The sequence below is a fragment of the Macrobrachium rosenbergii genome, chromosome 37, assembly GCF_040412425.1.
Source record: "Macrobrachium rosenbergii isolate ZJJX-2024 chromosome 37, ASM4041242v1, whole genome shotgun sequence".
Lineage (NCBI taxonomy): Eukaryota > Metazoa > Arthropoda > Malacostraca > Decapoda > Palaemonidae > Macrobrachium > Macrobrachium rosenbergii.
In genome coordinates this window covers 2892383-2918549 of record NC_089777.1, presented here as the reverse complement: position 1 = coordinate 2918549, position 26167 = coordinate 2892383, and the positions used below count along the sequence as shown (strand labels likewise).

At 36.9% G+C, this 26167-nt stretch overlaps 2 protein-coding genes across 2 annotated transcripts in view; one reads left to right on the top strand and one right to left on the bottom strand.

Annotated features, from left to right (window-relative positions):
• LOC136825092 (uncharacterized) overlaps positions 1-26167 on the bottom strand; it is a 467192-nt gene that overhangs the window by 216600 nt on the left and 224425 nt on the right. The window lies entirely within an intron of this gene.
• Positions 1-26167, top strand: part of LOC136825252 (uncharacterized) — a 218875-nt gene that overhangs the window by 6007 nt on the left and 186701 nt on the right. Inside the window, exon 4 of the mRNA XM_067081307.1 lies at positions 4792-4925. Coding sequence (XP_066937408.1) covers positions 4792-4925 — 134 coding nt within the window. The remainder of the gene's footprint in view (positions 1-4791; positions 4926-26167) is intronic.

Sequence of the window (26167 nt, the reverse complement as noted above, 5' to 3'; positions counted from 1 at the left end):
TTGTTTTTGGTCATATATTATTATATAACATATTTTATAATAAATGGTTATTTTTCAATCTATTGTGTATCCTTAATAATAGGGTGCCGTAATATATGTCCCTTAACCCTTAAACGCCGAGCCTCTATTTACAAAAACGTCTCCCGTATGCCGGCGGCGTTCAGTGAGTTAGCGCCGAAGCGGAAAAAAAGTTTTTTTTTTTAAATCACAGCACGCTTAGTTTTTAAGATTAAGAGTTCATTTTTGGCTCATTTTTTTGTCATTGCCTGAAGTTTAGTATGCAACCATCAGAAATGGAAAAAATATCATTATCATATATAAATATTGAAATATATGACAGTGCAAAAAAAATTTTTCATATATAATTTTATACAAATCGCGCTGTGAGCAAAACGGTTAAAGCTAATGGGTTATTTTGTTTTTCTTTGTATTGTACACTAAATTGCGATGATTTTGGTATATAACAAATTGTAAAACGATCAAAGCAACACAGAGAAAATATTATCACAAAATGATGCATGAATTCGTAACGCACGGACGTAAAAAAATGTTTTTTTTTTTCAAAAATTCACCATACATCGAAATATTGTGCTAGAGACTTCCCGTTTGTTGAAAAATGAAGCTAATTGATTGAATATTACTAGACTGTAAGTGTTTTAGCTTACAATTGCAGTTTTCGACCATTTTGGTCGAGTTAAAGTTGACTGAAAGTAGAATTTTTTCTATTTATCGTGATTTATATGAAAATATTTCAAAACTGATAAAAGCTACAACCATGAGTTATTTTCTTTTGTATTGTACATGAAATTGCGCACATTTCCGTATATAAAACTATATGTAACGACTAATATAAAATTGTGCAAATATTACAACAACGTGACGAAAGAATTTCTGAGATGTTCAGCCGAGTTTCCGCGCAGACGTAAGGAAAATGTTTTTTTTTTAAAATTCACCATAAATCGAAATATTGTGCTAGAGACTTCCAATTTATTGCAAAATGAAGGTAAACAATTGAATATTACTAGAATGTAAGAGTTTTAGCTTATAATTGCATTTTTTTACCATTTCGGTCGAGTTAAAGTTGACCGAAGGTTGAAATTTTGGCAGTTATCGTGATTTATGTGAAAATATTTCAAAAGTGATAAAAGCTACAACCATGAGCTATTTTCTGTTGTATTCTACATGAAATTGCGCACATTTTCATATATAAAAGTTTATGTAACGACTAATGTAAAACGATGCAAACATTACAACGTGACGAAAGAATTTCTGAGATGTTCGGGTGAGTTACCGCGCGCAGACGTAAGGAAAAAAGTTTTTTTTTTTTTTTTTTTTTTTTTTTTTTTTTTTTTTTTTTTTCAGAAATTCACCATAAATCGAAATATTGTGCTAGAGACTTCCAGTTTGTTGCAAAATGAAGGTACATGATTGACTATTACTAGAATATAAGAGTTTTAGCTTATAATTGCGTTTTTTTACCATTTCGGTCGAGTTAAAGTTGACCGAAGGTTGAAATTTTGTCAGTTATCGTGATTTATATGAAAATATTTCAAAACTGATAGAAGCTACAACCATGAGTTATTTTCTGTTGTATTCTACATGAAATTGCTCACATTTCCATATATAAAACTTTATGTAACAACTAATATAAAATGGTGCAAACATTACGACAACGTGACGAAAAAATTTCTGGCACGGACATGAGGAAAAAGTTTTTTTCAAAAATTCACCATAAATCGAAATATTGTGCTAGAGACTTCCAATTGGTTGCAAAATGAGGGTAAATGATTGAATATTACTAGAATGTAAGCGTTTTAGCTTACAATTGCGTTTTTTTACCATTTCGGTCGAGTCAAAGTTGACCGAAGGTTGAAATTTTGGCAGTTATTGTGGTTTATATGAAAATATTTCCAACTGATAAAAGCTACAACCATGGGTTGTATTTTGCCGTATTTTACATGAAATTGCACACATTTTCATATATAAAACTTTATGTAACGGCTAATATAGAACAGTGCAAAAATTACGACAAATTGACGAAAGAATTTCTGAAATTTTCGGCCGAGTTACCGAGCGGGCGTAAGAAAAAAGTTTTTTTCAAAAATTCACCATAAATCGAAATATTGTGCTAGAGACTTCCAATTTGTTGCAAAATGAAGGTACATGATTGAATATTACTAGAATGTAAGAGTTTTAGCTTACAATTGCGTTTTTCGGCCATTTCGGTCGAGTCAAAGTTGACCGAAGGTTGAAATTTTTTGTAGTCGACGTACGGTACGTCCACTTGGCACCCAACAGACAATTTTAGTCGACGTATGATACGTCCAGTAGGCGTTTAAGGGTTAATTATGTATACGTTAAAAATGTTACTAGTATCAGGTTTGGATGTAATATATATATATATTTATATATATATATAAGGATACAATCTCATTATTACTTGATACACATTCTTAACGTGGGAATTCACACCTGCAGAACGAACACAAACAAACAAAAACCTACATGCTTGCCATCGATAAATGTAGACGTATGCCGAGCAGTTAAAATCATGCACAAAAATACGAGAATTTGATCCAATGATTGTCGGTTGTGACCAAACAAACGTCTAACCATAAGGAAGAATCGACTCCCATAATAACCCCTATGACTTATTAAGTCAAGACCTATGCCCCCATTATACTTAGAGGGTAATGGCGCCCCTTCTGACACCAGCCACACACTATCAGCTCTATTACATTGTGTCTCCTTTCCGTCTGCCTCCTCCTTGCTGTTGTCCTCTCTTATAACTTTCTCTTTGTTCCTCCTCCTTCAGTGTCTTTTAGGCCTATGGAGGTCTTTCTCTCCTTAACTTATGCCTTCTTTACTTCTTCATGCTTAATTTGAGTTACGTAAGGTCCTACACGATCTGATGCTAGTTGTCTTTGTAATAATAAGAATTTGGAATGCAGCTGTTGATATTACAATTATAATTAAAGAGTAGTAGGTATGCTGTTATTGGATAGATGAGGCTTTTATTGGTAGATAGCTAAATCCCATTATTACAAGAGAGCTCCACGAAAACTGAGTTAATTCTTCTGTCGGTAACAGCAAGTAATAATATTATTACAACAAAAGTTGAACAGACGGGTTTTCTCACCTCCATGATGAGAAAATAAACCTACAGAATAGATTCAGTTATATTATTTTCCTTAAAGGAGAAATTAGAGAGAGGAAGCAGAAGTTATAAACGTGTGCTTGAAAGGGTGAGAGTGAAGGATGGAGGGAAAAATGCTGGGGGAAGAGGTGTGGAGGTGCGCGTTTCATCGTGCGTCTGGAGGCACAGCTCCAGTGTTACCAGATCACACCCAGCCCTTGTGGCTGAAATGTGTGTACTTATTCCTGTGGCCGACTGTACATGTTAAAATGATTTACTCATTTTCAAGTACAGTACTAATATTAATGCACTAATATTAATGTACACACATTAATATATCATTACAGAATCCATTTAGTATATTGTATTATTATTTTGACCTGCTATCATCGTAATAAGCATAAAAAACCCAATCATCCCACATTTGTAATGTTTACGTTCTGAGAATCAGCTGACTAAAGCTGCTCACTTCTACTGAAAGAATTAGGAAGATATTTTAGTTGCTAAAAGAAACAGATTTATTAATGGAATTATTATTTTTAGTTTTGTACATAAAAGTTTATGATATAGTAATTCATATTTCATTAAGAGAAAGAGAGAACTGGAGTTTATTATGCATAAACAAAGTCTCTGCACAGTAGCTTGGGACGAGACTAAGTCTTGACTTGACAAGCTGGCGATGAGAGAGTATACAGTGAAGTCTTGACTTGACAAGCTGGGGATGAGAGAGTATACAGTAATAACCTTGAGTTGTTTACATATGAAAATTGGATTTTAAAAATTTTTATGGTGATTTAGGATGAAACATCAACAGTGGTGAAATATTCTCTTGTGCACTGTTATATGCGTGATAATCATATAGTCAACTACGAAACTTGTAATGAAGCGCGGTTCAGTAAATCAGAGAAAGAAAAAATATGGCAACACGTACCTACAGTAAAAACAGCTACAGATGTCAGGACAATGGTTTTTTTTTATACATATATTACGATAATAATAGGTCAGTATAGTTTATTCTGTAAGTGAAATAAAGTTGTATTGAAATTTTGCTGCTTTTTCATTAAAAGATATGCATACTGAGAGAGAGAGAGCGAGAGAGCATCATCAATATCCAACTCCCCTTTGCCCTTCTCATTAGAATCAGCAGTGGTCATCATCATCCATTTCATAAAATTCTAACTGGTGAGATATTTCCTCCATTATCAGTTATTTAACACCCAATATTTGGGTCTAGGATGTGGCCAGATATTGTGAAAGATATTCTCGGCTCAGGAGATCTGGAATAGGCAGTGGAACGTTTAATAACAAAATCTTAAGGACAAATGCCATTCAACCCACACACTGAGCTGAGGTCTTGTGAGTTGCCAGTTTGTTGTTTTTGGACCATTCAAGCAGTTGAATGCTTTCCCATGAAATTCATTCAAATCTGTTATTGCAAAATAATAGTTCTCTTGTGATGCATCTTGGACCCCTCCCCAAATTCATTACTGTACCTCTTTTGATGCTTACTGGACTTGTGAGTTGAAGAAGAAATAAGTGTATGGGCCGTCTACTCCCAGGAGGTTGTGTAAATTCAGATTATATTGAAATGAGCAGTTTTTAAACAAGAGTCTGGTTCTGAATGCTTTATAAACTAGTTTGCTTTTTCTTTACAGGGTTCGTGTGTAAGAGTACTTGAACCCGGAAGTTGGACGAGTGTTCCTTTTCAGGCTAAACTGATCAAGTTGTTTGCCATTTCACCACTTACACTTCGTTATTCACCCACCAAAACGTTGAAGCTTTTACCTGGGTAAGTTTATTTTTATAATTAGTTCTCAGATACCAAGACATTTGGCACTTGAACAGTAGGACATTTTTAACCCCTTGTGGATGGGTAACATACATATATGTTTTCATATAGCTTTTTGGTGGAGTCTGGGAAACATACATATATGTTTAAGATTTCACGCCAGACAATTTGAACGAATTTTGCAGGAAATGTGCTCAGATCACTTCTGTGGGCCATAAATGAATCATGGCAACTCTTACCCTAACTCTAATGGCTAGTCGGTACAGCAGAGAGGGATCAGTTTACCCTGAGATGTTGTAAGGAAGTGTTGTCCACAATTCCCATCCAAAGATGTTTCATAAATATTTTACAATGCATATACTCAGAATTTGTTACTGCTTTAGTTATCATCTGTTATGATATTGTGTGAATTGTAATTATAATTTTACAAAATAAGATTTTTTCAAAAATATTAGTAAAAACACTTACAACTTGGTGAAATTAGCATATTTTGACGACTGTCTTTAGGAAAAGAGGCCTTGCATTGGGTTGGAAATATTCACTTTCAACTTCCCCTGGAAGGTACAGAACATTTTTTAGAATTTTTTTCTTGCACAGTCAACCTCCACCAGTTCGTGGTTCCGGATTCGTGTACTCACCAATTTGCGGATTTTTCTATGGAACATGAAAAGCATTTAGGATGTTATATTTCGTTGTGTTCAGCTAAGCAGTTTTCTCAGAGTTATTCTGGGAAAAGGTAAATGGAAACATTGCCTACGTAATTAAGCAAGTCATTGCTGACGAAGCCCTGGTGTCAGTCTAGCTTCTCTGGGAGCAGAGTGCATCATACCCTGGGTGATGCAATGGCTGTGCCACCAGAAGTCGTCAAGTTGCAGGTAGAGTATTGGTTTGTTTGCTTTCGTGGGCATGTCATAGAAGGTGTGAATTATTCAGAGTGAGTACAGGTTAGACATTTCAGAATTAGATTCCCGTGTACTCAGATCTGCCGTCCTGGAAGACTCTGTGACTGCCTGTGAGGTGAGCTGGAACTTTATTTTCAAGAAAACCTGAATGGGTTTAATTAACTTTGTTTAACATGTACTGATTCTTTGCAGCAGCTACCATGCTGAATATCTTTTTCTCCATTTATTTTTTATCTGCTGTGTCTCCTGATTTTTATTGATGTTTGATTTTACCATTTTTAATTTTGTGCATTTCTTTTGGGGTTGGTAACATGGGAAAACATTCCACATTTATTTTTCTCTGTGCCTGTTTTTAAAAGTTGTGTTTTCCCTTTGTTTTCTCAGATGTATTGAATAGAGGTCAGTATAAATAGAGGGGAATGTGACTTATCATGACTACGGTCGTGGTGACTTATTTTGACTCTTTTGTTGCAAAGACTCAAGTGGTGGACAGTGATAGCGCTATGTTATATTTCTTACTTGGTCAGTTGGGTTAACAGTTCTGGGATGCAGATATTCCCATTTCATTCTTATTTTGATTCCAATCTACTTGCCGTGTTAGATTACTGAATAAATTATGTTTTTGCTGTTCTTCCTTAGTTCAGTTAGTGACTTGGATAACGAGATAGAGAGAGAGAGAGAGAGAATATGCTGACCTAGTACGCAGGCTGGCCTTTGCTACCGTGGTATCTTTGAGATACTATGACGTTGATCTTGATCTTAAAACAGATGTGGAAGGAGGTTATGACCCTACCTGACCTTGTATAATAGGGCATAATAGTTGGTGGCAGCTTGACCGTACGACCTTGAACAGCTTCTGAAGGGACTTGTAACAAGGACATTAGGCTGTAATAGGGTATGCTCCAATAATTTTTGAGATGTTCGGTTGTTAGTACTTTGATGACTTAGGTGTTTTTTCGTTTGGCCAAGTTAGCCAGATGATTCATGGTCAGTAGCTTATGGCCTGTGTTGGTATTAGTGGGTTTGTGACCCAGAGTTGCTGTGCAAAGTGACGTACTCATGACGTAGTTGAGTGGGCAGAGTATCCTGCTTCCTTCCCATTCTCTTTGAACATGTTTTCTATGTATGTGGGGGTAGACTGGGGTAGTTAGAGTGGGCATGACTTTTTTTTTTTTTTTTTTTTTTTTTTTCTCCCGCAAGTGGCAGTTCACATCAGCGATTAGGAACTACTTGGGGATTACGGAATACTTTTTTTTTTATGTTGATTATTTTTGGGGCACTTAGGTTATTGTGTTGATAAGTGCTCAACGGTTGTTGGTTTATTGGGAATAAATATTTCTTTCACTATTGTGTAAAAATTTTTTAGTCTTTTTTTTTTTTGCCTTTCTTTCTCTTTTTTCTTTTTTTTCTCTGTGAATTTCCCATTTGTCTTCACAAAGATTTACTTTTGGAATGTCTGTTAGTGTATGAGGTTGAGATCGGGTTGTGTTGTTGAGGCTTGTAGTTTTATCAGTCCCGACAATATGGTAGAGGGTGTTGTAAATAGGGATAAGGTAACTCTCTTTCACAAGTTTACGTCGATCACCTCCAGGGTTCAGCCATTTCCGGGGTTGGTTGATGGGATTCTTCCAGTACCTCTCAAAATTTTATCAAGGGTGTGTCGAATTACCTGGTCACCAAGAAAATTACAGATGGGGTAGAGTCTTTGAATGAAGCGAAAGGATTCCTCAGTTTAGATAAAGGGGGGACAGGACAACATTGTCGTAGTCATCAATTTGGAAACTGAAAGACATGGGACGATCAAGAAGTTTCTGAGGACAGCATATGGGACAACTAAAGCTGGAGATGCAATTGGAGACCTTAGGTCATTCTTTAAGATTCGCAAGGGCCAGGATTCTTTGGTTAGATTTAGTGCTGGATGCTTCGATGCTGCAAGAGATATTTAGAAGAAATTGAGAGCGTCCAGTTGTGTAAAGGGTAATAACATTTCTGTGGATGACCTAGAGAAATTGCTTCAGTTTGCCTGGATGCTGAATGGTGTTCCTGATGCCATAGTAGATAGTTTTGATGAAAGGATAGAAAAGGGGTCTGATGAAGCCTTGATTTTCTCTCAGGTTGGCAAACACCTGTCAAAATGTCCTGCTGTGGATAGCACTTTCATTAATGGGATGCCGTAGGTTTCCGGAGCTATTCGAATGCACCTGCCACAGGGTGATTCCAGTTTCCCTTCTATGAGGTTGTGTGCCAAGACAGAACATAGTAGGGGTTCTACGGGTTCAATGTCACAGGTCCGTTGCTTTAACTGTAATAGGCAGGTCACACCAAAAAGTTTTGCAAGGTGAGATATTGTGGTGTCTGCAAGTCTTCAGAGCATGGCTGGCAGTTTTGTTTGGTTCTTAAACAGGATGAATTTAGGAGTGCTCCTCAGGGTTCTGGCATTTCTAATAGCAGAACTCCTCGAGGGGATTTTTCGAGGGTTTCTAGGGACCGGCAGAATTTTTGGAGGACCGAACAACAAAAGGGGAAGAAGTGAGGGGTGTTTCTTGTGATATAGGACTTTAGGCTGAGCCCTTAGAGCCGAAGCCAATTGTGAAAGGGTCTGTGCATGGTGTCGATGTCTCAGTATTTATTTATACTGGTGCATCTGTTAATCTGATGAATTATGACTTACATCGGTAGATGTTTTCCGATCGCTGTTTGAGGCCTACTAAAGAAACAGTATGTGATGTTAAAGCAAATAGGTTGAATGTTATGGGTTGCACAGACATTTGTTTGTCCTTGGGAAGCAGAGTTTTTATAGAGCCATCTTTGGTTTTACAAGGGGTTGCTTTGGGGAATACATTGTTACAGTATTGGGTCATCCAACAAAAAAGAATCTCGGTTCATACGGGGGTAGGTGGTATAATTGGTGGGGTACCTGGGCGTTTTGTCCTGTACGAGGAAATTGATGAGATTAAAGGGGATCGTGATAAGGGATTGGGTCTTAAAAACGATTTATGGGTTGATACTGAATATGTTTCTGAGGGGAAGAAGTGTTATAAAGGTATTTTATCTGAAGATGTGGTTTTGGGCTGAGGTATGGTTGTCCTGGTGAAAGTCCGAGTGAAAGATATGAAAATGCTCAGACAGGTGTGTGTGTGAAAAAGTTAAAGTATACCTTAGTTTTACCAGACCACTGAGCTGATTAACAGCTCTCCTAGGGCTGGCCCAAAGGATTAGACTTATTTTACGTGGCTATATTGTGGAATCTGAAGCACATTATAGCGAGAAATGAATTTCTATCACCAGAAATAAATTCCTCTAACTCTTCATCAGCCGGCCGGGGGAACTGAACTCCGGTCCATCGAGTGACAGTGTGTGTGAGGGTAGTGAGAAGCTCAAGGGGGTAGTGAGTACAGTTTCTATAAGCAGTGTGTCTTATGCAAGGGTTACTGGGGTAGAATTACTAAACTGTAACGATTCAGTTCAGAGATATCAGAAGGATACATATGTGGTAGATTTTGAAGATTGGGTTGATGACAATAATTCAGTTGCTGTTGTAGGGGACAACAATGAATTTTCAGAGGCAGAATTACAGGTTAGGAGACAGGGTTGTAGGGATCATTTAGCTAATGCTGATTATAAAGAGTATATTGAGGGGCTGGAAAATGTTTTGGCTGAGTTTGCAGATATTGTCGCTCATAAATGGCACAAGTTGGGGTTAACTAATGTGTTAGAGCACAAGATTCATTTGGAGGATGAGACTAAGCCTATTTTTGTCTGTTCATATAGGATTCCTTTTAAGATTAGGGAAAGAGGAGGGTATAATTAGGCCCAGTTCCTCACCCTTTAATTTTCCATCGTTAGCAGTGCCTAAGAAGGATGGCTCAGTATGTGTGTGTGGATTTTCGTAAGTTGAATGGTAAGTTGATCCCGGACTGCTATCCTGTGGCTTGTGTGCCGGATTTGTTGGTATAAATCGTGGATAAAAATATCTACTCTTCAATTTATCTGATGCAGGGATATTTGCAGGTTCCTCTTAGTGAGGAGAGTTGCAAGTATACTACTTTTTCTTTGCCAAATGGACATTATGAATTTATACGGATGCCTTTCGGTTTTTTCGGTTCGTCAGGTAGCCCTATGACTTGTACGAGGTTAGTAAATACAGTTTTGCATGGATTGTAAGGGAAGTCTATCTATGTCTGTATGAATAACATCTTGATTGCCACTAACATTTAGAGGTCCTTAGGGAAGTTCTTAGGAGACTTAGGTCTGTGAGTTTGAAAATTAAATTAGCCAAGTGTGATTTCTTGAAGAAGCAGATAGTATATTTGGGTCATGTTATTTCTAAGGAAGGTGTCAGTTTAATTGAAGACAAGGCTAGGGTGCCCATGGATTTTCCTACTCCTAAATTTAAGAAGCAGATTCATTCTTTCTTGGGTATGGCAGGATTTTTCCGGAGATATGTGAGAGGTTCTTCCACCCTATCATTTCCGTTGACAAACGTGTTTAGGGATGATGTGCAGTTTGTGTGGGGTGGGAGGCAACAGTTGACTTTTCAGAAAATTACAGAAGCTTTAATGAGTCCCCTGGTGGCAAAGTTTCCAGATTTCTAGCAACCTTTCATGTTGGTGACAGATGCCAGTCACAGTGGCATAGGAGCTTGCCTTATGCTTAAGACGGACAAAGAGGTGTTAACAGTAGTGTCTAGTTTGGTTCATTTTAAGATGTTATTGTTTGGCAACAAAGTTGAGGTTCTTACAGATCATAAGCCGTTGTTGGATCTTTTTAATAAGCCGGATCTTTCTCCTAAGAGAGCTAGATGGTTTTTGACAATTAAGGATTTTGACGACAAGCTTGGGTATATTGAAGGTAGACATAATGTTGTAGCTGATGCTCTTAGTATGAGTTTTTATGATTCAGATGGGTCTCGTGTTTGTTATTTATCAGGGGATTGCATAGACTGGGATATTAATTTAGTGGAAACTAAACAAGGTGAGGATGAAATTTTTGCAGACACAAAGGTGTTTCTTATAGGGGAATTAGTTAGGAAGGGTTATAGGTTGCCTTTTGCGGGTCTAGAGTTAGAGGGTAATTTGTTAGTTAGGAAAATTAAATATAAGCTGAGGAGTAGTGAGGATAAAGTAGATACAACACAGTTGTCCCAAAGAGCCTAGTACATTGGGTTTTGGATATTGTTCACTGTAGGTTTGGTAGTCCACATTTATGTGGTTCGGATTCCACAATAAGCTGTAGGTCCCGTTGCTAAGTAACCAGTTGGTTCTTAGCCATGTAAAATAAGTCTAATCCTTCGGGCCAGCCCTAGGAGAGCTGTTAATCTGCTCAGTGGTTTGGTAAAACTAAGGTATACTTAACTTTTTTTGGGTATTGGGAAGATGTATCACAATGTACAGGGGAAGTTTTTTTGGAAGAGCATGCTCGCATCAGTGGAGGATTTTGTGAGGGGATGCTCAGTTTGCAATGCATACAAGCCAGCAAAGGTTACTTTATGTTAATTGGGTTCGCTTCCTATCTCCAGTAGACCCTTTCAGCATGTCCATATGGACATACTTTCCAATTTCTTAATCTGGTTATGGGCACAGACATTTGTTGGTTATTGTGGATGAATTAAGTAGGTTTGTAGAGATTTTCCCTTTGAAGCATAAGACAGCAAAGGAGGTAGCAGTCGGGTTTTTTTGAGAGGTTTATTTGTTGTCATGGGGTTCCTGAGATACTTATTACAGATAATGGGAGAGAATTTTTGAATAAGGCAGAGTGGCTTGCAGAGGTTATGGGAATTCAGAAAGTAACTATTATTCCGTTTAGACCAGAAGCCAATGGGTTATGTGAGTGGACCAATGGGAAAGTACTTGAGGCTTTCAGAATCACTGTTGGGGGTAATGATGTGAATTGGGATTGGTATATCGCACAGGTTCGGCATAGCATTAATACTACGGTTAGTGATACTATTGCAATGTATCCTGCTGAGGTGGTCTTTGGTTATCCAGCGCGAGGCGCATTTGATTTGTTATCCATTCCGTCTCGTTGTGCTGATACGGTCAGAGCGTTGGTCTCTACTGCTAAGTAGAGGTATGCACGCCTTGCTAGGTATCTTGAGTTGAAGACGCGGGAAGTGGTTGATAGGAGCAATTCGAAGCCAGATAATGTTAAAGTTGCTGTTGGCGATGGTTTTTGTGAAGATAAATGTCAGGAATCAGTTGAATTATAAATTAGGGCCTAAGTTTGAGGGTCCATTTCAGGTTGTGGAAATAGAGAAAGGGCATAGGTTTGTCGTTCAAGACGAAAAAACAGGATTGTCCAGGTTACACACATTTCTAAGATCAAGAGGACAGCTTAAAGGGGAATTGATTAGTTCATTTCTTTTTTTCTCTCTCTTTTTCTTGTGCAATTTTATTCTCTTTTTATTTTGTGGATTTCCCAGAAATGTAATGGGGGTGGTTTTGAACATGGGAGGATGCTTGTCCTTGGAGTTTTATAGATTTTGGTTTGTCTAATTTCGGTCTGTTTTGTTGTTGTTTTCCTTTCTGCACAAGTACGGTGTTTTGGCGTAATTGTTGGAATTTTAGCAATGCAGATGTCATATATGTTGAATGAGGCGAAAAGGATACCGTAGAATTTTGTGACTCGGGTTGTATTTTTTTTCAGGGGTGGGTGTTCGGGGTCTAGTTATTTATAGGACCATTTGTTTGTTTGTTTGTTTTTTGGATGCTGAAGTTCTGTTTGCTTGTAGCCTTTGGGGTGGCTGTCTGTGCCAAGGCAAAAAGGGTGCTATGGTTTGTTTTTGGTTTGTTTTTTCATAAGGGGCATTATGGTCTTGTACTGTATATGGTTTTGTGACTCTATGAGATTACATTTCGCAGATGTGTTGTTGGTTTTCTGATCTTTTGAAATGTTAGAGTCGTTGTATTGGTTTCATGGTTATATAATGTATTCGTTTTTTTTTTTTTTAGTAAAAGTTATTTTTTTTAATTATAGGGATGTTAGCTGGTATATTGGCTGCAAGCTTAGTGAGAGTTGAACAAGTGGTGGCGGAATTAGCTATACAGGGTAAATCTTGGATGGCATTACAAGAAAGGAATAATAAATTGCATAAGGGTTTTGAGAAATTGAGGACATCTTTGAATGGGAAACTGGTTACTGTTGATGGTGTTCGGGGAGACATAGGTGTTTCGATTGTTTTTTCCTTTCGTCAAACTACCTTACTTAACCCTTTAATGCCAACTGGACATATTTTACGTCAACAAAAATTGTCTGTCGGGTGCCTAGTGGACGTAAAATACGTCGGATACAAAAAGTTTTTTTTAAATATTCGCGGGAAAATACTTGTAGGCCTAGTTTGCGGAAAATTTTAAATCACGCACCTTGAGGGATGCTGGGAGTTCACAGATCACGCTGTTGTTTTGTTTACAAGCGTGACCCAGCTGCACATGTGCGAATTTTTTTCTTCTCACACTACAAAGCATCAGTGATGCATCGTCAGAGAGCGATTTCTCGACTCATTCATGTTTTGCCAAACTTGTGCAAATGTTAGCATGTTTGTGACGCAATAGGACGTTTGCAGAGATGTCCCAACATCGTCAGGACTGTGAAAGGCGCTTATTGCCTGTCGGTAGTGAGCATGTGAGGCGCGTTTTAGATTTGGATGCTGGAGAGGGACCAAGCACCCAAGGTGACCCAGCTTTTCAACGCCGTGTTGTACGGCCACGTGTGGCCGAAAGAGACCAAGGGCCGCACCCTGTGCCTTTTACGACCCCTAGGAAACATTGGGGTGTCCTGAGAGGCATTCGTAAACATTTGGGAGGCCTCCAACAAAAGGACATTGATGAGTACTTGTTGGAGCTCGATCAAGAGCAGGTGGAAAGTCCTCATTTTGATGGCAGTTGGTCATCTAGTGACGAGAACATCACGCCCAATGTCAGTGATGACAAGTATTTGCCCCCAATGTCAGTACAAGAGCCAGAGCATGAAAGTGAACTCAAGTTCAGTGGTTTCAGTGCTTATGAGGGAGAGTCTGAGGAGGAGGAGGAGGAGGCACCGATTGTGGCTGGTGGGGACGAGACAGAAAGTGATGGTGAAAGTGAGGGAGATGGGCCACTTGTGGGGGGGGGGGCGAGTGCGAAGTCGTGCCCGCGCACGTACCTGTAGAAGGTCGCAACGTTGCGGCAGCTTAGGTGAAGGCCGTTCGTCCGAAAGTGATGAGGGTTGGTTGGAGGACCCCACCCCACCTAACATGCACCCATTCCCGGCAGCACCTGGACTGACCGTCCCTCTGCCTCTCACTGCACAGGGGTTCATTCAGCTCTTCCTTACGCGGGAATACCCCTCAATATGAGACCACCTTGACATGGTGAGGGTGCTCTCGAACTCCAGGAATTTGTTTCTCGGTTTGAGTCCAAGAGTTTCTCATATACCATCATATATTGTTTTGGATTAGATTTGTGGAAATTTCCACTTTTGATAAAATTTGGTGGACCTGATGATAAATAGGAAAAGATATCATAGCTGGGAATTGGTTTATATCCGAAGCTAAATAGTGAGAACTGTGGTAGGACCATCAACTGCCTGATAATGTTCAGATCCGAAAGTTACCAGATTGGTAGCTCAAAGGCGGAACTATTTGTTAGGCTGGACCACAGATTCCAGGGGTCTGGTTCTATGGATAGGACTCTTGGCATCCTATCCGGCAGGGACGTGCAGAGAACTTTTACAGGGCAGGTGCTCATTCTGAAAAAAAAGGGCAAAATATAATAATGAATGAGGCAAAATATACATACAACTTCTCAATATTCTCTCAACTTTATTTAAACTAGACATTAATATTTCAAGAAAACAATAAACATGACTGATTATCATTAGTGTACAGATTAAAAATGCCTTAGATGAACATGCAATATAGACTGACTTTTTGCAGCAATAGAGCCTCCTCATATATTTATGCTAAAAATTATATATTATTTACAAATAAATAACAAAAGAAAATGATCAATCAGTATGATTAATACAGTAGGTTGCTAACCTCCAGACTTATCATTTTTATTTAAAAGAGAACCCTCAAGTGCCATTTCTTTGAATATGTTGATAACCTCACTGTTGTTGATTTTGATATCCTTTTCAATTGCTAGCAACAAAAGATCAGATAGCCAAATCAAAAAGCTTGAGTTTGGAAAAGGTCCTTTCCACTGTTCTAAGTTGTGACAGGCAGTGGCATAAATTGTTAAAAGTTCAAGCATAAGTGGAAATATTTCCTGGTATTGTTTACCTTCATCAGGTTGACCATTGAAGCTGCAGTGTTCTGTAAAACCAGAGAATTATTTAATAAAAATCTTCAATTCCAACTGTAACAGATATTCTTTAGACAATAAAACTGAATAATTTTTGTAGATGCCACTTGAATGCTTCAGTTCATTCACATTTTCTTTCCAGTTAAAAATAGACTGTCATGTAATGGAAAGCCTTTAAAATACCCCTTGAACAGTTGTCTCCATTTTTAAACTTCTTTGAAAACTCTTGAGATATTTTATCTAAAAAACATAAAATACTCTCAAAAGATACCCAATCATCCAAGATCTGATATTGCTGGTCCAAAGACAACAGTAGTAGCAGATAGACAAATGTTACTTGTATCTTTCATAAATTTTCCTTCTTCTGCCTTGTCCAGGAATCACAGAAAATTTTATGGCCAAGATTAGAGAGTCTGTCTTTGACTTTTGTAAAAATCTCTTGAAACTTCTCAAATTTCTTAACTCTCTCAAGCTTTGGGCACTCCATACAAAAATTATAGAAAGCTAAACAAGGTCTTGCAGTTGTAGTGCATTAGATGATCATGCAGTTTCTTGAAAAACTAAGTGTGTAGCAATCTGTGGGCAGAACAAACAAAAATTCAAAGTTAATACTTTTCATTATATAGGCCTCCCCTGCTGACGTGTCAGGAAATACTACAAGAACGATCTCTTCTAGAAACTGCTTCAGAGCTGGGATGACCTTAAAAGTTTTAGTTCTAAGATCTGATTCTCTGCAAGCCCATCTTGTGTCAATAACAAGTTCAAAAGTGAAGCAAAAACGCAAACAGCTTTTTGGATCTAACAGTACACAGCCGTTTTGAAAGTTAGCAACAAAAAATTACAATTTCTCCACCAAGCTAAAAAGTTAAAAGAGAATACTTGATTTGGCACTTTCAATAATGGATAGATTTATCCAATTCATTTGACAATATTAAGTGCCTTTAGGTTCTGTCTCTGGAGTCTGGACTGCAATCCGTTGTATATTAACAGAATATTTGGTGCCCCATCATATCCTTGACTGGAAATCTAAAGTTATAATTAAGGCTTTAGAGATCACTTCTGAAATAAAAGTGCCTCACCAGTTGTTGATTACATTGAAACATCTGTTAAACCAAAGTTCTTTTATTTTGAAGTCATGAACAAACCAAAACAACAAAATAGACCTTTTCTGTATGTGAAAATCTGTTGTTAAATCCATGAAGGATGGAGAAGACCTTGAAATGAAAGAGAATTTCTTCTAATATCAAAGATTAACTGAAATGGAGAAGAGATTACTCCATCATTCCAGTAATTGTACAAAAGCAAGTGACAAGAGAAGTCACATGAGTATATCTTGTTTTCTGTAATTACATTGTTTGCAATTGAACAACGCTGTCATACTTGCTAAACATTTCTAAAAGCATAAGAAAAGATTTAGTTTTCAAACATTATAAGAATTTTTATAAAATATGGAAAACCTTGTCTTGCCAGATAGTGTGATGTAGATCAACCTGTCTAAAAGGGTGCATGTGGATTGACTTTTTAATATATTAAAAGGAAAACAAATGAATGTCATAAGGTAAATTATTAGAAAAATCCAAATTGATAATACAAAAAAAAAAAAAGAGTAAAACTTGACCGCTATAAAAATATTTTCAATAGTTATATTATACAATGGAACGTAAATGGTCTACAGACTAGATTACACCTAGGAGAAATACAACGGTCATTAAAAGAATATGAACCTATGATATTATTTTTGCAACATGTCAACAAACAATATCAACAATAGGTAAATATACCTTAGCGCCAACATCATGATTAAGGAAGAAGGAAATTTAGGTACTTTATATATATACTTGGCAAGAAAAGTGAAGATACAGTTTTCTTTAGATTTGTTCATCGAATTTTAATTTTTTCTACAGAAAACACACAATCCTCGGTAAATTTACTCTAGAATATGAAAAATACAATGCAAATTATATCATATATGTTAAATCTGCAAAACAAAAACGTTCAGATACTTAAGTCATCAATGCATGTCCGAAGTAATCAGAATTTTCAGATGACTTCTTGTTCATAGAGATCTAAAGATAGTGTGTGGATATCTCGGTGTAGTACTTTTTGATCAGAACGGCAATATTTACTAATTTCTGTTATGAACAGGCTTATTATTGCATCATCATATGAGGTAATGATAATTTCTTTAATTTTTACACATTCATATTTGTATTTCACGGTGTTAAAGGTCAGCTGGAATTAATGGCAGTAAATGTTGTGACAGCTAGGCAGGTTGACCTATTGCCATTTAATTATTTAAAAGTTTATCAAAGAGCGTTTCTTTATATGAAATTGATTCGATGTTGGAGTGCCGCTGATAACCAAGGCGGGAAACACAAGTAACTGGATGTTTTAACGTTGCCATAGTCTTGATCTCTTCTGACCTCTCTCAGTAAAATCTCTCTCTAACTCTATTATAACTCCATTGCTAAAACATACTGTACAAATATAGTATCGCTCAATCTCTAAAAGAAAAAAATAATGAAATGAGTAGCTACCTACATGTAGGCCTGGCTGACACAACAGCATATCATAGAACCTAAGTTCTATTCTTTTAGTAATCGTTGTATTTCTCTCCATTGCTAAAAACATACTATAGAAAATATAGTATCACTCAATCTCTAAAAAAGAAAAATAATGAAATGAGTAGTTTTACATATAGGTTAGGTTACACAACAGCAATAATTTATTCACCATTCGTTTGTTTAACATTGCATTGCTAAAAAGTGCTTGACACTTGAAGAGAACCATTTATTGTTCCTCCAAGTTTTTCGTTGACATTGCTCAAATTGAATATTTCATAAAGTTTCTTGATTTCATTACGAAGATCTTTATTATGATTATGCAAGCATTCCGTTCATTGTGGTGTCATAAATTCATATGTGCAAGGTTACTTCATAGGTTATGTGGAAAATGTTTATTTTGCTCAGAACTGTCGCTGCAAATTACAACTTGAACGAATACTGTAAAGTATTTTTACTCACTACTGCATTTAAGTATCAATGATTTCAGAACCGTAGAATATGATTGAAAGTTATAGGAGGTCAAGCAAAAACACACACATCTGAGACGTTGAAGCTCCTTTCTTTCTAAAATTGCCAGATGTCTTTCACAGCATTATTTAGCAATATATGTCCAAAGATTTAAAAACTGTATCCTCACTTTTCTTGCCGAGTGTACATAACACTTCTCTCCATGTTATGACAAAGTACCTATAAACTTTACTGATCTGCAAACTCTCTCTCTCTCTCTCTCTCTCTCTCTCTCTCTCTCTCTCTCTCTCTCTCTCTCTCTCTCTCTCTCTCTCTCTCTCCTCTCTTCGAGTATTAGAATATGAGTAAAAACGATAATGAAATTATCTACATAATTCATAATTTGTACAATCAGCCTAATAAAAATTATTCTTTGAAAAACCAAAGAATTACTTAATAATTACTTCAAGGAACCTACATTAATAGTAGGTGATTTTAATGCCCACAACCCAATGTGGATTGTAATTGTACAGAATCTGTTAGAGCAGGAAGTAAAATAGAGGAATTCATAGATTCATATGACATGTGCTCTATAAATGATATTCGAAATCAGCACATATTTTTTTTAAAACACATGGAACGTTTTTCTCAATCGATTTTTAATTCTGTGTACAACAAACATAGTAGACAGATTGACTGGAATACGTAGATTGACTGTCCACATACAAGTGATTATTTCCCAATATTAATTTCATTATTACAAAATAATGTTCACCAAGCATGTCCTCAATATAACATTTATAAAGCACATTGGGAGCAATATTCTTTTCCACACTAGGAATATCCCACCATTTGAATATTTGAAAGACCATAATGAAACTAATAAATTTCTTGTTGATTTCATTACAAATGCTGCTGATAAAGCAATACCAAAATCCAAATCTCATCCAACAAAACACAAGTCCCATGGTGGTCTGAAAAACTAACAGAAATAATAAAAATAAAACACCAAATTGGAAGTCGACTAAATAATTTGAATAGAAAATTCAGTAAATTAAACAAAACATTACCAATATTAGAAGGAACCTTACAAAAACTGACTATATTATTATTAGAAATTGATACATTGATAGCAGAATATTTGCCAAATTTAAAAGAGAAGTAATTCAAGGAAGAATCATTTCATGGAGAAAATATGTATCAGATCTCTCAAAAAATGCTCCCATACAAAAAATATTGGAAAAATTCAGGAAAATAAATGGTACCCATGTTAAACCACCTAGGCATGCTATAATAAAAGATGGAAAAGAATACTTGATCCTAAAGAAATTAGTAATGTAATAGGTGAAAATTTAGCAAAAGTAAGTAGCAACAAAAATTTAGATGAGCATTTCCACACAAGGAAAAATAATATAGAATTAATAACAATAAATTTTGAAACAATTGAAAATATATATTATAATAGAAAATTTAATATGGAAGAGCTAGAATTTACTCTGTTGAACAGCAATAAATCTGCCCCTGGAGGTGACAGTATTTGTTTTGAAATATGCCATTTAGCACCTTTGGCAAAGACATACTTGTTAGAGTTTTATAACCACATATGGCTTAGAAATTGATTTCCTGATGAATGGCGTAAAGCTGTAATTATTCCAATCCCCAAACCTAGAAAAGATCCCAGCAATGTAAACAATTACAGACCAATTTCTTTAACAAGTTGTTTGTGCAAATTACTAGAGAAAATGGTAAATACTGACTAACATGGCATATCTGAGAAAATAAAATTTTGACTCCCACTCAGTTCGGGTCACAGTGTAACAGATCTACATTAGATTCTCTCTGTAACTTAGAAGACCATATACACAGAGGTTTTGAACGAAAACAAATTACTGAAGCTGTCTTTTTTGACATTGAAAAAGCATATGATACTACATGGAGATATGCTATATTAAAAACTTTACAAAACAACAACATCCGTGGACATTTACCTAGGTTTATACAAAACTTTTGACAAATCACAGTTTTCAGGTGAGAATTGATGATGTTCTGTCTAGAACATTTCCTCTGAAAATGGTGTTCCACAGGGAATTTGTCCTTAGTAATACACTGTTTACTTTAGCAATTAATGATATCAGTAATAATCTACCTATTGGTATTAAAAGTAACCTGTATGTGGATGATTTTGCCATATATTATTCAGCATCTCGAATAAAACATGCAGAACGAATCATTAATAAAAGCATAGTAAAAATAGATGAATGGGCTTTATCTGTAGGCTTTAAATTTTTCCATAGATAAAATTTCAATCATGTTTTATAAAAATAAAAAGTTGAAAAAGGAGAAGAAATAGGCCTAAAAATCAGAAACCATAGTACTGTATACCAATTGGCCAAACAGCAAAATGTTTTTTAGGATTAGTATTTGATACGCACATGAACTGGAAAGCCCACATAACGTACATGAAATCAAAAATGTAGAAGACATTAAACCTAATTAAAAACTATCGAACACTATTTTTTGGGAAGCCGATAGACATACCCTTACTTTATTGTATAAAGCAACAGTGCTGTATATCGTTGATTTTAAGTGAAATATATGGCTCGGCATCAGGTTCAACGCTGAAAACGGTAGACATGGTTCCTAATGAAGGCCTTAGAATATGTTCAGATTTTTTCGATCATCACCAACGTCTTCTTTTAAGTTGAATGTAGAACTACCTGTTTCTCCATAGAGAGCTAGTAACAATGAAGAGTGCTCTAAGAATTCAGGCAAATGATTCTCCACCCAAAAATTATTTGGATTAAGAGATGTGTTTATAAACAGTCATCCACCTTCTTTCCCAATTAGAGCTAGAAGATTATTTGAGTCGCTAAATATATATATATACAGTTACCTTTAATATTAAAATTGCTTGTCCTCCTTGACAGTGAACAAAATGAGAATTTGTACACACTTGAAATATTTATCAAAAAGTCATTCATATACTCCAGAATACCATAGACAACATGCAGTAGAGCATATAATCTGAAAAGGTCCACATTCGTAAATATACACTGACGGATCTAAGTCACAACACAGAGTGGGATATGCTTGTATCTCAAAACAAAACGTATCGATTCTCTCTCCCACATAAAGTCTGTATTTACAGCCGAGTTATGTGCAATAGTATCAGCCATAAAATAATTAGAGAAGTCTCATGTAATAATTTTTGTAATTTATAGCGACTCCAGAATTGCTATAGAACCTACTCAAAGCTATAATCAAAAAATAATTTTGTACAACATATAAAGTTCTCACGCCATAAATTGTATAACTGGGGAAAAAATATTGAAATATGTTGCTGATCCCTGCCCGTGTAGGGATTAAGGGAAATGAAGAGGCTGATAAAGCAGCTAAAGAAGCGGTCCACATGACAAGAACAAAATGTAGACATCCCTATCAGTGACTATACAAGATATATAAAAACAGTCATTGTAAAAAAATGGCAAAATATATGGAACAAAGAACATGAAAATAATAAATTAAAACAGATAAAATCCAGTGTTGGAAAATGGAGTTCGTCATATCAGAGAGAGACATACAAGTTTCTGACATGTCTTCGAAAAAGCCATACTCGTTTGACACATGGACATTTAATGAACAGTCCATGTGGTCCTCTTCCCAAATGCCCAGATTGCAATGTGCTGATAACAGTTAAGCATATACTGTGTGAATGTCCAACATATAACCTGCAGCGATTATCAAATTTTGGAAATAGACTGATAGAAGAAATTTTGTCAGAATCTTCACCATTCTCAATAGTACCCATTTTAATGTTCATGAGAAGCCTGAAATTAATTGGTAAACTATAAAAAATCGGTTTCAGTATAATGAATTTTAAAACAAGTAAATTTTTATGATTTTACTTAATTTATTTTGAATTTTAATATACCTTTTAGTGAGTATATATGGAAGCATGAGTTTAAATGTATTTATTGTGTGAGTGTGTTCCAGTGGCGAAGGGTGCATGCCTTTTTGCAGCTTTTAAGTTCATTTTCATTTTTGTTCATTCATCATTGACAAGTGACCCATTAGGTCCCGGTGCTTGGCTTCTAGCCTAGACTTGTCATTCCATCATGCATCCTTCAGGCCAGCACCTGGAGCTGATAGTCAGCTCAGTGGTCTGGTTAAACTGTTTTAATAATAATAATAATATGCAGGAATTGCTGGAATACCTCGTTGCAGAGACAGCGGATTACGCTCGGTACTGCCGTGAGGAACTGCAGACGACGTTGTCATATCGATGGTGGGACTGCAACCTCACGGACATGGCGCATTTTTTGGGGCTCCACCTTTTTTTTTTGGAATGATGCCTGCTGCCAACATCAGGCAATATTGGAGGCGGAATTTTTTTTAAGTACGCCCAATGTGCCCGGCATTATGCCCCGTGATAGTTTCCTGGCGTTGGACAGGTATTTCAACGCCTTCAACCGAAGGGCCATACCCCGGAATAACCCAGACCACCTCATCTTAGTCCGCCCAGTGTTGGAGTACATTCGTGAACGGTGCCAGTTTCTCGTGGTTCCTTCCAAGAACCTTTCTTTGGATGAAGGGATGATGCCATACAAAGGGCGTCTAAGCATAAAAGTGTACAACCCCAAGAAGCCAAAGAAATATGGTGTGAAGTTATTTTTTATTACGGAATCCAACACTGGATACGCCGTTGACTTCTCTGTATATTCCGGGGTCTTCTCCACGCTGCGTGACACTGTCTTCGGTCTTGTGGATCGTTTCCATAACCAGGGATACTACCTGTTTATGGATAATTATTATAACTCGGTATCCCTGGCCCAGGAACTGTATGAAGCAGGTGTGCACATCAGTGGTACCCTTTGGTTGGTGCGTGGGGCCCCGAATGTCCTCGAGGTTCGCTAGCCAGCCGCAACATCTGGCAAGAGGAGAGACAGAGTGGCGGCGGAAGGGAGATGTCTTTGTCATCTGTTGGAAGGGGGTCTGACTCGTGCCCATGATTACGACCAGTCATGAGCCCATCCAAGAAGAGGTCGTTCAGCGGGAGAAGACACGTCGGCAGGGCCGAGTTACGTATGAGGAGTTTCGTGCCCAACGGCCTACAGTAACTGTCATTGGGCACTATAATAGGCACATGGGAGGAGTTGATATCTTTTATCAACTCATCCAGTATTATCCCTTCGCCAGGAGAACCAGGAGGTGGACACAGAAGCTCCTCAAATACCTCCTTCAGTTGGCCTTCCAGAATGCCTACATCCTCTACTGTGGGTACAATTCAGACACCCGGAGGTTGTCCCACATCCAGTTTCTCAAGGTGGCCGGGAATGCCCTAATAAACTTTAATCCTGAGGAGTGGTCTTCCAACACCGCCCCCCTGCCGCGAGCTCCAGATCTGCCCAGAGATGATAGGGCAGATGTCGCTAGGAGGGCCAACCTTGGGTCGTCCTGCTCCTCCTGACACCACCCCTGCTGCCGCCGCCCTTGATGATGCCGCCCCTGCTGTCCCTGTCCCTTATACCACCCTCCCTCACATTCCAATGTCCCGTCGGGTAGTGGACCCTGTGTGTTGGCTGCAGGCATGGGATCACACACTTGAGCCCCTAGAAGGGCGTAAGCAGAAACGGTGCCGCTTGTGCCTTATAAATGGCAGAAGAAGAGACACCTGGGTTCGTCGTCGCACCTGCAAGGTAGCACTTTGCAGGATCGGGGAGTGGACCACAATTACCACTGTGTCACATATTGGAGTGCGCCTACCCAGGGGACACTGGAGGCGCAGCAGACCGCCGAAGGGCGGCCATCTGCAAGGGCGCGCGCGCCTCCCTCCTCCACCTGTACCTCGTCATGTCGAGAGGAAAAAAAAAAATGCAAAGACTCTTCAATGGAGGAGGAGAAAACAAGAACAGAACGGAAGAGTCAGGATTACGAGTGAGTATTCTGAATTGATTTTATATTTAATTTTATATTTATTACAAGTTCTTATATAACTATTTATTGGTGTTTTGTATATTATTTCATTTTATGCAAAATAAAAAGTTTTTCACCTGTATTCCTTTTTTTATGTATTTGTACCAGAGTAAAAAAAATATATATATTATATATATGTGTGTGTGTTTGTATGTATGAATGTGTATATATACATAGAGATATATATATTTATATATATATATATATATATATATATATTTTTTTTTTTTTTTTTTTGTAAAGCAAAAAATCTTACATTCTAGTGATATTCAATCATTTACCTTCATTTTGCAACAAACAGGAAGTCTCTAGCACAATATTTCGATTTATGGTTAATTTTTTAAAAACTTTTCCTTACCTCTGCGCGCGCTAACTCTGCTGAAAATCTCAGAAATTCTTTAGTCACTTTAGCCAAGCCAATGTTTGCACCGTTTTATATTAACCGTTACATAAAGTGTTATATATGAAAATGTGCGCAATTTCATTTAGAATACAACAAAAAATAACTCATGGTTGTAGCTTTTATCAGTTTTGAAATATTTTCATATAAATCACGATAAGTGCAAAATTTCCAACCTACAGTCAACTTTGACTCGACCGAAATGGTCAAAAAAATACAGTGTAAGCTAAAACTCTTACATCCTAGTAATATTCAATCATTTACCTTCATTTTGCAACAAACGAAAAGTCTCTAGCACAATATTTCGATTTATGGTAAACTTTTGAAAAAAGCTTTTTCCTTACATCCGCACGCGCTAACTCTGCTGAAAATCTCAGAAATTCTTTAGTCACATTGTCGTAATTTTTGCACTGTTTTCTATCAGCCACTACATAAAGTTTTATATATGAAAATGTGCGCAATTTCATGTAGAATACAACAAAAAAATAACTCATTCTTGTAGCTTTTATCAATTTTGAAATATTTTCATATAAATCACAATACAAAAAATTTCAACCTTTGGTCAACTTTGACGCGACCGAAATGGTCGAAAACTGCAATTGTAAGCTAAAACTCTTACATTCTAGTAATATTCAATCATTTACCTTCATTTTGCAACAAACGGGAAGTCTCTAGCACAATATTTCAATTTATGGTGAATTTTTGAAAAAACTTTTTTTATGTCTGCGCGTTACAAATTCATGCATCATTTTGTGATAATATTTTCTCTTTGTTGCTTTGATCGTTTTACAATTTGTTATATACCAAAATCATCGCAATTTAGTGTACAATACAACGAAAAAAATTACTCATTAGCTTTAACCGTTTTGCTCACAGCGTGATTTGTATACAATTTTATATGAAATCTTTTTTCACGATTCTTTGTTCCAATATTTGCTATATGATAATGATATTTTTCAATTCTGATGGTTGCATACTAAACTTCAGGCAATGACAAAAAAAGGAGCCAAAAATGAACTCTCAATCTTAAAAACTAAGCGTGCTGTGATTTTTTGAACAAAACTTTCCGCTTCGGCGCTAACTCTCAAAAACTGCCGGCATACGGGAGACACTGTAAATAGACACTTTCGGCGTTTAGGGTTAAGTATACGTTGTAGACAAGCTCCCAATGGATTTGGGATCATGGAAAATAAAGTTGTTAGACCTGAGTTGTTGAGTGGCTTTTGGATCTTTCGTCTTATGGAAGCTTTTACTTTGTTAAAATCTATTTGTCTGTTGTCCAGTGGGACCTCTGTAGTATATTTTATTCACTTTGTTAATAGCCCTCTCCAATAAAGTGTAATTGGATATAGCAGTTGCGTTGATGTTGTAGATTACGTTGAATTCTTATTCCAAGTATCCATTTGAGGAACAAATTCTAAGCCCCTGAGGGAATAAGTTGCACCCCTACAATGAATCTCTACGAAGACATCATGGTAACATAAGAAATTAACATAGGAAACAGCGAAAGTGGGTTTCCTATATACTGTGAAAGCATATCTGTTCTCTTCTCTTATGATCAGTACATCTACGAACGGCAATTTTCCGTGCTTTTCCCATTCCGTTTTGAATTTTATGGTTGGAACTAGCATTTTTAGTCTATTAAAAAATTCATTAAAGTCTCACCAGCTATTGT